General features: G+C 47.5%; 1 protein-coding gene across 1 annotated transcript in view; it reads left to right on the forward strand.

Moving 5' to 3' along the window:
• LOC121471526 (nitric oxide synthase 1 adaptor protein) overlaps positions 1-15037 on the forward strand; it is a 265854-nt gene that overhangs the window by 199778 nt on the left and 51039 nt on the right. Inside the window, exon 4 of the mRNA XM_041722342.1 lies at positions 10300-10358. Within this exon, the coding sequence (XP_041578276.1) occupies positions 10300-10358 (59 nt within the window). The remainder of the gene's footprint in view (positions 1-10299; positions 10359-15037) is intronic.

A 15037-nucleotide genomic window follows, 5' to 3' on the forward strand; every position in this document is an offset into this window, starting at 1 on the left:
GCCAGGATGGGGGGGAGCGGAGGAAGGGCTGAGCCACTAAGTGGGGGACATTCCTCTGAGCTGGGGTGACACAAGCGAGTGTGTGTTGCTGAGACGTGTGGCTGTTTGCGTGTCACTTGTACGTGTGGTGGGAGAATGAGGGCACCCCCTGGGAAAGGCTAGGTGTGCGTATTGGCAGAGGGGAGCCAGCGTATGTTTCCGGAAAGAACTGGAAGGGGGCTTGGAGGGTTGAGCAAACAGGAGAAGTGTTTTTGCTCCTCTGTTTCTTGACCCTGCTGATGCCTTTTTAATCTGTGACGGCTTTGTTTTATACGAGCTGGTGGTGGCACCTCGCGCTGCAGCGTCGTCCGCACCTCGCAGGCTGCCTTCGGGTCCAAACCCAGAGGCTGTTAGTTCAGGTGGGACTGAAGGCAAACCTTGAGTGGGGGCGTTACGGAGCGTGAGGACAAGCGCACGGTCGCAGGGGACATGAGGTCTGAGAATCAAGTAGTTGAGAGGGGAAGGGTAGTCGTCCTGCCGATCCAGGCGTTTGAATCCACGCTCCGTCCTCCTCGCAGAGTTGGACACCACGCGGTGCTCGGGGCTTGGCTGCTTCCTCCGGGAGCCCCTTGTTTCCTTTGGACAAATGGCCATTGACAAGGGTCTCCCGTATGTTGACCCAAAACCTGTGCTCTTGTGCTTCCTGAGCATCTTTAGAGGTACTTCTAGAAAGTGTCACAGCGATGAGGTTGGGAGTATACAGGAAAAAGATCGAATAGGATATGTTGTGTGGAAAGAACTCTTTAAAAATTCACAAGGTTCACTGGTTTTGGCTTTATTAGCCTCCACGGTGGGACCAGAGTCCCCGTCTTGTTCCTGCTCGGGGGGTAGGGAGTGGGGGTGGCTCTTCTGCTCCCCCCCCCCACGCGTGTGCACACAGGCAACCATGCGACAGTCTTTGGAATATCGTCCTCCTGAGGGTCCCTGGGCAGGAGAGTCGCTGAAGCCAATTAAATCCCGGATGATGACCATGTGGATTTAAAAGCGAGAGGTACCCTCAGGACAAACCACGGGCCAGTGCGACCCAAGCTCACAACAGAGGCAGCTGGCCTGAGTCCTGCCCAGCTTTTGTCACGTGTGTCACATAGCTTCACTCAGCACTCCACGTGACGGGGGACCAGTGGTTCTGGGCCCTCACGTCCTGTGTGATGAAGTCATGGTTGTGGCTCGGGGGCACCTTCCAGGTTCCAAGATGCCCCCACGCCCATTCGGTGCATCCCTTGGTCAGGCCTCCTGGGAAGGTCTCGAGGACATGGGGGCAGGCTCTGCGACACCCAGTCTTCTCACTAAGCCGCTCCCCGGCCGGGTGCTAGGCCATCAGCCCTCCAGAGCCCCCGACTCCTGCTCCCCCGTCTCGGTGGTAGGAGCCCGGGCCGCTGGCTCTCCCGCCGGAGCGCAGGAGGGGCTGATGTGCCCACTGGAGCACCGGCTGCATCATTCACTTTGAGACCGTGCATGGTTGCCCATGCCAGATGCTCACACATTAGCCTCACGAGCCTGAGAAGCCGTTTCCTCTGCGCCAAGTGATATGGGAAGGCAGGTTGTTAGAGGAGGTTCAGTGAGCGTGAGACGGGGTAACGGTGCAGGTCGGCTCGCTGTGTGGCGGGTGGGTTTCCTGGGCTCTGGCTCCATGGTGAACGGGTTCCGGGATGCTCGGAGGGGCCTTGTCAGGCACATGCTGTCCTGGGGTCTGATCGACAGGCTCAGCCAGGGTTTGCCTCCGGCACTGACCTCCGTGCCCTCCTAGCTGACAATCGTGCCCTCCCCTCCGCCCCCACGCATGCACACCCCCGGCTGCATCATCTTTCAGTTGGGTGCCACTTCAAGGTGCTGTCCTGGGGCCTGTTCCGTCCCTTTCAGGTAACTTAGCATACCTCTGATTTGATCCATGAGGATGGGACTTAGTGGTTTTGCCTTTCGGGGGGACAGTCTTATTTCCCCCTCTCAGTGTGTCCCCCATGCATTGTGTACCACGTGCAGCACCATCCCCCCACTGCATGTGCAAAAAACTGATGTTGGAGAGCCTTAAATATTTTTGCCCAACATGGTGCCATATGTAAGGACACCTGTGTGCTGAGGTGTCACCTGGCGGAGAAGCCGGCCTCCTTCCACTGGGTGATGAGAGCTGAGCTGGAGAAGCATCTTCCCCAGGGAGCCCCGGGGGACCTTGTGACTCATTTTGAAACTTCCTCCCTGGTAATTGCTACTGTGGGCTCCCCCTCCAGCTGGCCCACAAAAGAGGTGATCTAACAGGTCTTTCCTCAATCTGATTCTTCTGATGCCAGGCCTGGGAACGGGAAGCTTCCCAATCTTGTTTTCTCCACCCCTTCCTGGTGTCCGTTTCAGGCGTGGTTGTGATTCGGATAATGCCTGTAATCACAGTGTTCGTTGATGTCGCCTCGGACAGGTGTGTGCACATTCATGGCAATCAGCCCCTGCGTCGTTTTGTTCCCACGTGACCGGCCTCTGGTACCTGAGTGTGCTGACGCTGCCTCACGGTCTGCCTGTCTCTCTCTGTTTATAGGATTGAGAGGGGCCAGGTGGAGACGCGCCATGCTTGTCTCCATGGAAATGGAACAGCCTGCAGGTTTGGGCGATGGCCATCCTCATCAGGTTAAGAACTAGAGCTCGTGTCTGGTAGCTGAGGGTGAAGAAAAACTCATGGCTGATACTCCGCCATGGGCACCAGTAGAGGTCCAGCCTAACATTCGCAACTGATTAGTCAGGGTCTGTGCTGCCCTCGTTGGTCAAAATGTTGACTAGACCCCCCTTCTCCCGCAAACACTTTGATCTTCACTGGGTGAGTGTGCGTGCTGGAAGGAGCCCACGGCTGAGAAGACCCAGATCCTAGTCCTGGCTCTTCCCTTCCTGGCTGTGTGGTCATGGGCAGGTTATTTGGCCTCTTTGAGCTTCAGCTCTCAAGAGTTGGATTTCTTTTTTTTAAGATTTTATTTATTTATTCATGAGAGAGACAGAGAGACAGACACAGGCAGAGGGAGAAGCCGGCTCCATGCAGGGAGCCCGATGTGGGACTCAATCCCGGGTCTCCAGGATCATACCCTGGGCTGAAGGCAGATGCTCACCTGCTGAGCCACCCAGGCGTCCCTCAAGAGTTGGATTAGGTGATCATTTCCACTTAGCCAACTGAGTGCTCTGCACTAGCTCTGGAACCAGGCCCTTCGCTGCTCGTAGATGTGTATATCGTGCACCTGTCCTTACTTAGGTCCTTGAGAGCCTCCTGGGCTATAGACGAAGCAGACTCTGGAAGCCAAGAGGGTTGGTGCATTGTTGCCACCTGATCCTCTAGGGCAGGATGGGGCCCACCTGCCTGCCTATGCCTGGTGAATGGTGGGATGCTTCCTGGCCGCGGGAGAGAAGTGTGTTTACAGGAATTCCCTGCTCTCCCAAGAACTTTTTAATGGGCAACGGCCGTTGTTGTAAGCCTAGCACTTCCTCGGGCACCTGGCCCATGTGGTGTGTTTTCAGTTAGTGCGGCTGTTGGCTAGCTGGATGAGTGAACGTGATTTGTGATGATGTCCTCAATTCAGGAAGAACTGAGTACTTAGCAATGGGATCAAATGCAGTCTTGTCGGTTACTTTTGGCTATGATGTTCCTTCCCTCTTTCTCCTCTGGTCAGTTTGCCCGTTTAGAGACACAATAAGAGCCTTTCCTAGGCTTAGAAAGGCCTCAGTGGAAGTTGGTATTCAAAGGCCTTCAGTGGTATTCTGAGTAGGACTTGCTCAGAGACCCTAGTCTACAGGTGCTTGATTCCAGTGTAGGCAGTAGCCAAATATTTTGTGATCATGTCTCACTGAGATGAAAAAAAAATATATCTTTTTTGGTTATATTAACAAGCATCTAAAAATGCTGTCATCTTGAACTGATGCCAGCAGATAATGAATCTCAAATTCCTAGGACTCTTGGTTTATATTTGTGGTGTGAACCCCACTATTAAGTGGCTTTGTCATCTCCCAATCAGTACATTTTCTTCAACTCCCAGCCAGGCCCAAGTAATTAGCTTTGCTGTGCACATAATAATGATTACTTATAATCCTGGAATCACACTATAGCACTATTTGCTAGGGAGTGGACTTCCGAATAGGAAAGATTAGTCTTGAACTTCATCCAAAGGATTTTTCTATGAAAGGACTTGAAAGGCCTCCGTTTCATGTGGTTTCTCTTATAAACCAGTAACTTAGTTGGGATCTCCTGAGGCTCTCCTAACATTCTAGAAAGGCTCCATCGTTGTCATTAAAAACTATTCATTGTGCATCTACCATGTTCAAGGAACTGAATAGGATCCTTGAGGGTATTAGACATGGATCTTTTCCAGCAAAATTATTTTTAATGACATCGTCTGCATATGTAGGTCTATTATAGCTCCTCCATAACTGCATTAGAGTTATTTATCTCTTTTCCCCCATGGGCTGAGTCTTTAGGGGCAGGGACCATGTCTTCCCTCTAATCCTATTTCATCTGTTTGGGAAAGTAGAAGACCAGAGGGACCACACTCATGAAAGTAATTACACGCTAAGATGGTAATGAGAACAGCTGACAATGGTAGCTAAGTAACGCTAATGTTGAGCACCTGCCATTTGCCGGGCCTGTTTGATGCACCTTATACTTGTCACAACCACCTTGTGAGTAGGTGCCATTCTTTTTTGCTCATTTTGTGAAAAAAGATTGAGCAACTTGCCCAAGACCTGACATTCCATCAGAGGTGAAGTCAAGGTTTGAATTGGGTCTGTCTTGATCACATAAGGAGGTTCTTAGCACTACTGTGTTGCTGTGTGTATACTCATCTCCTCAGGTTGCTTGGAGAAAAGCTACTCATTAGGAAATGCCTAATTAATTGATCCAAGATCTTGAACCTCTGGCCTGTACTCTGTCACCAGGATATCACATCGCAGGAAAACCGGTTTCCTGCCCAAAGTGTTAGTCATTATGGGAATACAGAACTCAGGTCTCATTGGGTAAGAAAAGAAGGGGCTTAGGATTATAGAACCAGAATTCAAGAGAAAAAAACTTCAGAAATGATCTGGTCTGCTCCCCCGGCTGATTAGATTTTGGAAACCGAGGACAAGAGTGGCCCAGTGACTGTCCCAGGGTTACCCACGTAGCTACTGACAGGGCCAGGACTAAACTTTGTCCAGTCTTCTTTCTACCATGTTATGTTGCTAGGCCCTCCTTATTTTCTGCTGGTTTTAAAACCTGCATATCAGGAATTGTGTACATTGTGTGAGGATTTATGAGCACTTCAGTTTTGAAATGTGTATTCCATACCATGGGTGATACCTGAAGATGAGGGATAGCTATATTTTCAGACTAATCCTGTTCTGTCTGGAAGCTGGGAGAACTTGTCCCGCTGAGTTAATAAGGCCTTTGCAAGATTGTGTTGTGTGTTGGTTGTTTTTTGAGACATCCCCATTGCTGCCAGGATCAGGAGTCACGGTAAAGCTGACAGACTTTGTGATGTGCCTGGGAAGCAAAATGCCAGTGCAAATCCTTCCTCCACGTTTGGGTTCCTGGGGAAGAGCTTCAAAGATGCCCTATCCATTTCTGGGCTCTAAAGGGAGACAGGATGGCTATGATAATTACCCTGACTCACTTTCCTGTTTTTGGCAGACCTATCTCTGACCTAATAATTCCCATGCCACATTCCCTGCCCGCAGATTTTGGAATGTCAGGATGGCTGTAGCTTTCTGCAGAGGACTGGCCATCCACACTCATTAGATAAAGGATGTGCTTACCCCATTCAGTGGTCTTCTAAGAGCAAACACTGCAAGCCCTTTACCACTGGCAGGTGGTGGAGACTGCCATTGTCTGATTCTATCATGTGGAGTAGCAAGGAGATCGTGGGGTGCAGGGGTTTCGTTACCACCAGACTAGGTGAACTTGGGGAGAAGTGAATGAACATCTGAATCTTAGTATTTATCTTTTAAGGTTGCGATCAACTTTGATAACATGAAGGAAGCATTATAGAAACGTTATTAAATGAAAGGAAGACTGTTCTCTCCTGTATCCACTGGAGAAGGTCCTGTGAGCACAGGAAATGAAGCAGCTAAAAATGACTTGCCTGTATCTTTCCTTTCTCGCTTTGTGTTATTCTAGGTCCTCCAAAAAGCAAATGCCAAGACGGGATTAAATGCCTGTGAGAGAAGGTGTGGAGGCCCTGGGTGAGGCTGGGGTAGCTGTCACATTTCCGTGTGGGTCTGATTCCAAGGGAAGGAGAGAGCAGGGAAGGGAGGGGAGGGTGAGGGACAGTGTCTTAGAGGGCAGGGTGCTCCGAGGAAGGTGTGGCAAGGTCATCAGGGCGTTCTGGGGCCAGAGCCATGGTGGGGGGGTGGGCAAGGGGGCTCTTGTGTGTCCCAGGAATGACATCCTGCCCGGGCATCCCTGCACCCTCCTCATTGGCCTGGCGCCTCCCAGAAGCAGGGCTCTCACCACAGCGATGGTTCAGAACACCACAGCTGGGGCCCTTGGTTGAACTCCCAGTAATTGGAGGTCTTAGGGCATGTTCTTGTGAGGACAGCTTCCATTCTCCAGAAGGTTTTGTCTAGCCAATAACATGACGCAGGGCCTTCACTCAAGTTAAGCTACGCTATCTCGTTGGCTTTTTTAATTACCTTGGAGTAAGGAATTCATAAGAAGGAGGTGGTGGAGGGGAGACTGATGAGGGAAGGACGGGCAATAGAGAGAGACAGGTTAGCAAACCCTAGTTCAGAGGCCTCCTGAAAGGCTCAAAGATTCTGTGAGTGTCCTTGGTAGGTGCAAAGGGGACGCAGGGCGGAGTTACACACCTACCTGCACAGGTGGGAGTCTGGCAGCAGGCTGGGTCACCACAGGGGCACCCCGTGTCCACTCCCATTCCTTTTCTATTTGCGGAGCTTGTGAGGGGACGGGTCTTCCTCCCCCTGGGCCTCGCTTGCAGGCCTCACTGCGTTACTGCGTGGACTCTCAACGGTGGGGGTGAGGCCCTACCTGAGCCTGGACCTCCGGTTGAAGGAGGCTCTGGGCGTCCTGCTGGCCATCCTGAGCTGTAGGTGGTAAATGTGGCCGTGAAGTACTCTTTGCCTCGAAGAGGTGCTGACAGCTTCAGGGACTCACCCCTGTCCTTCCCTCTTGTCTTCTCTCTTCTCTTCTCTCCTTGCTTCCCCTCACGGCTCCCATCTGGACTTGAAATGTCTTCATTTTCGGGCATAACTTGGAGACTACAGCCCACTCAGGACAGTGGGTAGCAAAACTGGAAATTTCCTCATGTAGTCTCCAAGACTCCCAAGACCTTTATTTCTAAGCATTTATTTTTTTTAAGATTTTTATTTAGATGACACACACACACACACACACACACACACGGGGGTGGGGGGGGCAGAGACAGTCAGAGGGAGAAGCAGGCTCCATGCCGGGAGCCTGACGTGGGACTCGATCCTGGGTCTCCAGGATCACGCCCTGGGCTGAAGGCAGCGCTAAACCGCTGAGCCACCCGGGCTGCCCTATTTCTAAGCATTTAAACAAAAAAATGGCTTCAAGTGTAAGTGGGAGCTGTGTGTGTTTCTCAAGATAGTGAAACTAAGTTTGGCTGTAGGTATTGTTCATTAATAAATTGCTATCCCCTGATTGATGCCAACTTTGATTTATAACCCCACAAAGGTGGTAGGTTCTTAGTTTTTCTTCCTGTTTTCCTTCTCTCGTTAAAAGCTTTTCCTAAAATTTTTCCCCTCCATGAATATTTATTTCTAGGTAGAAAGTGAGGAAGGGGTCATTTGAATGTGTGCTTTTTGTTCTAGAGGGGGAAAAAAAACATCAAAACACTTGAAAAAGAGGAGGTTATGAAATGATTTCAGAGCGAGAGGGAATGATCCAATTGTTGAGATCCGTGGAGCTTCCCTCTGAGTCCTACTGTTCATGGTGCCGCATTGAAGCTCAGTTGTACCAGAAGACCCACACCGGTCTACAAATTAGGACTTGGTTCTAGTCTTGACTGGGCTGTAAACTGGGGGGGGGGGACACCTTTCTGGGGCCTCTACAGGGTCTTATTTGAAAGATGGTGGCATAGAAAGGATACTGGAGAGTCCACTCTACCCCAGACCCTTTGGCTTATCTTGATAATGTTCTGATCCCTTCACAGAGTTAATGGATGCATCCAAGGATTAGTGCAAAATCTTTAAAGGAAGAGGACTAAATTTTAATCCAATTTTCAGAAAAGGAAAATAAGTTAGGTGAAAAGTTTATTTTTTTGATCAGGATATCCTCTATGGATGCTGGTATCTCTTTTAAATGTATCTGCTGAAATGTTCAGGTTTCAATTGAAAGTCACTCAATTACATACCAGAAATTGAGGAAAATCTCAAATGAATAAAATGAATAAAAGAACAAAATGAATAAAAGAGTCAAGAGATGCCAATACCGAGATGACAGATGTTGGATTTGTCTGACAAGGCTGTTAAGGCAGCCGTCATAAAAATACTTCCATGAGCAGTTACGCTCTTGACACAGGAGTTAGAAAGTCTCAGCAAAGAAATAGAAGAAAGAAGAACCAAATGGAAATAATAGAACCTAAAACCTATGGCTGCTGAAATAAAAATCCAAATGAATGGGCTCAACAGCAGAGAAGAGGTGCTTTCTGAACATTGCTACCTGAATTGAATGAAGACTTTGGGCGACATACGTGGTCATAGGTAGAGATGTGATTGAACTTAACATTTAATTATTTAATATTTATATTTCAATTTGCCCCCAAATCAAACCATATTTCAAGCATCCTATTTTGCTCTTAAGAGAATTCCCATGGTGAACACGTATACTGCGTGTTTATTATTTTTTTTATGCGTGTTTAAAACAGGCATGAGTTGCTGTCCCCCTGAAAAATCTCAGTGTGTCCATTGGAAACTGGCCCAATGTGTGCCAGTTAAAGGTTATAAGGCAGCTAAAAAATACTATCAATCCGTCCTTGCTGGCTAAGAGGGGTATCACAGCTGGAACATAGACACGAACGTGCCTCTGCAGATCCCACCACGTGTAAATCAGTAAGGGATTCAGGCCAGAGTACCAGGTTTCGAGGGGGGACGCTGGCAAGTGATATGGGTACACAGAGAGGGTCAGCCAGGGACTTGTCTGGTGAGGAATGTTTGCAAAGCCTGAGATGATTTGGTATCAAGAAGAAGGTTGGCTGTCTTTATACATCTGGAGGGTTCTCACTTAGAAAAAGATGTGGTCTCCTTGTTTCTGTGTTTGCTCCAAACGGGCCATTCGTACATTAAAATCATGCAGGGCAGTGAGTAGCCACGCTTAGGGAGGCGACTTTTGAAAAGCTAGTTCTCGGAGCTTGAGTTTTCTTGTCTGTAAAACAGCATCTAATGTTGAATGCTTGTCAACCTGTGGAAAATCCACCTCTGCAGGCTGGATTGGGATTGAAACTGGGGGATGAGATGGCACGGGGGGGTGGCCGTGTCTGCCAGCGTTGTGTGTGAGTAAAGCTGCTTCATGTCTCGGAAGGGCCTGAGTAGAGTCTCCCCCTGGCCCCAGCTGGGGGCCTGTCCCTGCACCTGGGGGTGGGACCTGGGAGCCGTGGTGGCCGCTGACCAACTGCTTCCTCAACACACTTGGCGGGGGGGTACCCACCTCATCAAGCACCTCATCTCTTGTACGGCCCCTGAATCCCACCCCACCCCTCATCCCATTCCCATCCCTGTCCACCTCCCCAGCAACCCGGGGGGCGGGGATCTCCTTTGAGTTAGGTCCACAGCCAGCAGGACCATCCTCCTGGGTAACTACAGATGTACTAGGTACCTCACCAGGCTTGAATCCCACGTTCTCCCCTTTAAGGAAGGGAGGGTGGGAGCTGCATTTCCTTTTGCTTTCCACAGTATCCTTCACAGCTCGGCCTCCTCCCTTTTGTTCCTCCTGCTTCTCCCACTCCTCTGTGATGAGTGATGTATCGCCTCTGTGTCTTCCCTTGGCGATTGCTCCATGAAACTGTGACTTGGAGTGTGCTTCTGGTCCTCTGGGGTGGCCCCGGCTCCCACCTGCCCTGTGTGCCCTGGAGAGACACTGTCCTTGAAGTGCTGGAAGGAACCTGAACAGACCAGACATGACGTTTGCCACTTGTCCCCTGGAGCACTCAGCTCCAGACCTCTTAGAAGTCGTCAGGCCGGGAGCTGGTGCATGTGTTTGCATACATATTAGTAGTGCACCGTGTGCCCTGGTTCTGTAGCGGAGGACAAGCCTAACTTATTCATTTACAGCTTCTTTTATTGCAGAAAAAGGAGTGGACATGGGATGAGAGCAAGATGCTGGTGATGCAGGACCCTATATACAGGTAAGAGCCCCGTCCTCACCTGTTGTCCCCTGGAGCTGTCGGGCCGGTGGAGCCAGGTAAATTCAAAGAAATTTCTACTGCTTTTCCCTTCTGCGACCTGTTGTTTCCATACGTGTAAGTACAAGAAGCCAGTCTCCCTTATCTCTAAGATTTTGAGGAAGATTCTTCTTCGGTTCAATTGCACTGTCTAGAAACTACAAAGGATTTCTACTTGGTGTCTAGTCTCAATCCTTTGGTTGTACTTGAGACTTTTCTAATTTGTGCTAGTTTTATCTCAACTGAAATTTCATACTTGCATATCTGTTCCACCTCAGAAACTGAGCACAGATAGAGGGGTTGTGACCTTTTGGGAAAGCAGAAAGACACATATAGTCCCTGGAAATTGCCTTCACAACGAGACCAATAGGATTCCTGTAGAGATTAGATGTGTACTCCCTGGGCAGAGGAGTACCTGGTGGTCACAGTACGGAGCGCCAGGGCCCCCTTGGGCCCACAGCAGGACCTTGATTCACCGGGGTTACTCTGGTGTCCTGGACTCTGCTGACCAAGCCCCACCCACCCCACCCCTACCCTCCTCCCTGTTTTCTTCAGTGACAGAATGGGTGTTAGCTCTTCCTTTGGGATTTGGGGGAACCTAGAGTCAAATGACTTGCTCTGGTCAACAAAACGGATAAAGGTTGGGACTCCACTGACAAGTTGGCAACATGGCGGCCCTGTCTTCTCGTCAAAGAGTGGATGCCTGTGAAATGGGATTTCTGTTCATTCAAGGAAATATAATGAATGTGAAAACACTCATGCCAGGAGCTGTGCTAGGTGATTCAGTGGATGACTAAAGTCGGTTGTGGTCCCTCCTTCTCTGAGACTGTTAGTCTAGAAGGAAGTAGATCACTGAGGCACAAGACCAAGTGTCTGACAACATGAATTTCTTTCTCTGGGTTCCTGTTGTACTTTTAAATGTTTGTGGAAACAAGTGGTACAGTGTGTTACTGTCACTTGAAAAAAGGTCTTTTGCCAGTAGATGATGAGGCTCTTGCAGGGGAAGAACCGTGCCCAGCTCCCTTTCGTATTTCTAGCACCAAGCCAGTGTCTGGCCTAGATGCATCATTTAATAAAAGTGTGATGGGTGAATGGAAAAATGTACTCGATACCTGAAAATTAATTTAAGTGTTATGGTGATTCACAGGAGGGAATAATCACTTTCTACTTGAGTGATAAGGAAAGGCTTCAAGAAACAGATTGCATCCGAGCTGGGCTTGAGGGATGTGAATGGATGAGCCCCTGTCATTTGCATTTTGTAAAAGGAAGAATTTCCTGGGGGGGTGGTTTTGTTTTTGTTTTCCACAGCAGCACCGGCACCGTATACATACAAAGCCAGCTCATTGTGGATGCCACTCATGGCCTTGAGTCAACCTTTCCTTGGTTGAGAGGAAGGACTTTGCCCAAAGTTTTAACAATGTAGCCCAAACAGGCTATCGATTTTATGTATTTTTTTTGATTTTATGTATTTTTTATAATAGCTTTATTGTGAGGCATAGTTGATCCAAGGATCTCCTTTCTATTGTTATGATGAGTTTGTGGTGGTTTTTTTTGGTTTGGTTTTGTTTTGTTTTGTGTGTGTGTGTGTGTGTGTGTGTGTGTGATGTTTTTTGTTTTAATTTTGTGTACCGTCATACAGCATATCCTTTTTCTTGGCCTGGCTTCTTTCATTAATTGTAATTATTCTAAGAATCCTTACTTGTCATTGTATGTAGCAATAGCTTATCCCTTTTTATTACTAAATGGTATTCCACTGTATGAGTATAACTCATTGTGCTTGGCCATTTGAATGTTGGTGGACATTTTGGTGGTTTCCAGTTTGGGGCTTTTACAAAAGTTTATGTGACTGTTCACTACAAGTATTTATATGGACATACACTTTCATTTTTCTTGGGTAAATACCTAGGAGTAGAATGGCTGATTATATGGTGGGTTTTTTCTTGGGAGGGGAGTTATTCTTGTTTTGAAAGATTTTATTTATCTGAGAGAGAGAGAGTGTGTGTGAGAGAGAGTATGAATGAGCAGGTAGGGGGAGAGGGAGAAGCAGGGGAGCCTGACGTGGGGCTCGATCCCAGGACCACAGGATCATGACCAGAGCCGAAAGCAGACGCTTAACCAACAGAGCCACCCAGGCACCCCAATTTTGTTTTTTAATGAAACAGCCACACTTTTCCCAAGTGGTAGAACCACAAGGGAGTTTGAGACCTCTAAGTCCTTCACATCTTTGCCAACATCTGGTATCGTTGGCTTTTTTTTTTTTTTTTTAATTTTAGCCCCTCAGATAGACGTGTATTAGTATCTCACGAGGGCTTTAATTTGCATTTCCTAGTAACTAATCACCTTGGGCATCTTTTCATCTCAGATGCCATTTGTCTGTCTTTTGTGAAGCATCTGTTCAAGTCGTTAGCCCAGTTTTGATTGGGGTGTTTCGTTTTCTCACGGAGTTTTGAGAGTTCTTTGCAAATTTTGAATACCTATCCTTTATCAGCTATGTGGTTTGCAAATATCTTCTCCAAGTCTGGCTGGACTTTTCTCTTAATAGTGTCTTTTGAAGGACAGAGTTTAATTTTGGTGAAATCCAAACTACCAATTTTTTTGTGTGTCCTCTAAGAAATCTTTGGCTAACTCAGGGTTGCAAAGATTTTCTTCTGAGCTTCACATTTTGGTGTTTAATCTACTCTGATTCGTTTTTTTAAGAAGAGGGATATGTCAAAGTTTCTGTTTTTCCTCCTGCAAACAGGTGTCCGGTTGTTCCAGACTCATTTGGTGAAAAGACTGTTCTTTCTCAGCTGAAGTACCTCTGTTGAAAATCTCTTGTCCCTCGCTGTGTGGTTTGTTTCAAAGTCTTTATTCTCTTCGATCCATCCAGTTGTCTGTCTTGATGCTAGAACCATGGTGTCTTATTTAGTGTAGCTTAATAAAATGATCTTGGAATCAGGTAGTCTGTCTTCTAGACGTTCTTCTGTTTCAAAGATTTCTTTCAATTAGTATAAGTATGGTATGACCTTTTTCCTTCACTTTTAAGAATAAACATGCTCTTTGGTGGGGGAGGGGTGGAAAACATTAAAAAATCTTAAATTTTTAGGTGAATTAAATTTTTTTTAAATTCAAGGTAGGCTCCACGCCCAACGTGAAGCTTGAACTCATGACCCTGAGCTCTATTTGGCGACCCCTCTCCCCACAGGGGGAAAAAAAAAACCCATACAGCAGATTTTCTGGTTGTAGGTATCTCGTGGATATCTTTCTCATCTGTCAGAATTCAGCAGCCTGCATTTATGAACAAAGGTATGAAGCTTCGCCAGTCCTGTCCCAGGCATCTAGATCCTTTTTCCCCCTTTGTGTATTAAATTGGGTGTTTTTGGTCTCTGTACATGTAAATTTGTGTGTTAGGAGTTGATGAAGGAGGACTTTATTCTAAACGGTATATCTCATTTCATCATCAGTAAGAACATTTATCATCATGATAACACGGTAACATTCACAAATGAGCTTTTCTCAGGGACCGTTTCTGCCCCTAAGGAACCCCTCTGGTGTGACTGGCGTTGCCGCAGAATACATAATTGCTGATGGCTTTCATGAAACACTGGACTCCCCCAGCATTCGCTTTCAGAAAACTCCTTTGTGGCGCGGTGCTTTCTTCCCATCCAAAAGAAATGCCTTCACCACATCAGTAACAGGCTCCTCTTTTGTTAGCTTACATTTTAAATTTAAATTTTTTGCATCTCTCCCCTCGAATAATAGAGTCATGGTTTTATATATATATATATATTGAGGCGAAATATAAAATGTGCCATTTTAATAATTTTTTGAAAGATTTTATTTACTGGAGAGAAGAGAGAGGAGCAGGGGGAAGGGCAGCAGGTGAGGGAGAAGCAGACTCCCCCCTGAGCAGGGAGCCCGATGACATGAGGCTCAATCCCAGGACCCCCGGATCACGACCTGGGCTGAAGGCAGATGCTTCGCCGACTGAGCCACCCAGGTGTCCTGCCACTGTAATAATTTTAAGCGTACGAACTCATGGCATTAATCACACTCACCGTGTTGTGTGGCCACCACCACCTTCTAAAACTTTTTCATTGTTCAGAATAGGAGCTCTGTGCCCATCAGCAAAGACCCCTTATTTCCCTCTCCCCAAGCCCCAGGTGACCTCTAAAGTCCTGGGACTTTATGACATTGAAGCACTGTGGTGGCCACATGGTCCAGCCTCCCCTATCGCAGGATGCCTCTGCCCCCTGCCCTGATCGCTGTGACCATGCTCCTCACTGTGTTTATGTGAGTTTTGTCCATTGATCCTAGCTCTCATCTCTGGAGCCACAAATACGGAGATCTTATTTCCCTAAAGTTCCTGAAGCCATTCTTCGTTATATTTTTACCTAGACTTCCTGATTTTAGAACACATAATTTCTTTCCCCTTAAGATATATTAGAATTTAATACAGTTTCCCAGATGCTGTCTTCTCAGTGTAAGATGTAGAGATGACTTTACCCTCATGATGCTCAGTTTTGCATTCATTTGTAAAGAAAAAGATCATACTATATTTTGCTTATTTAACAAACTGTGTTAAGGTCCCACCTAGGTCGTGGTGAATTTATTGTCCAGAATCTTTAGGATTATATGATGGTCTGTAAGCCAGATTTGTGTGT

The sequence above is a fragment of the Vulpes lagopus genome, chromosome 11 (assembly GCF_018345385.1).
Source record: "Vulpes lagopus strain Blue_001 chromosome 11, ASM1834538v1, whole genome shotgun sequence".
In the NCBI taxonomy this organism is placed as follows: domain Eukaryota; kingdom Metazoa; phylum Chordata; class Mammalia; order Carnivora; family Canidae; genus Vulpes; species Vulpes lagopus.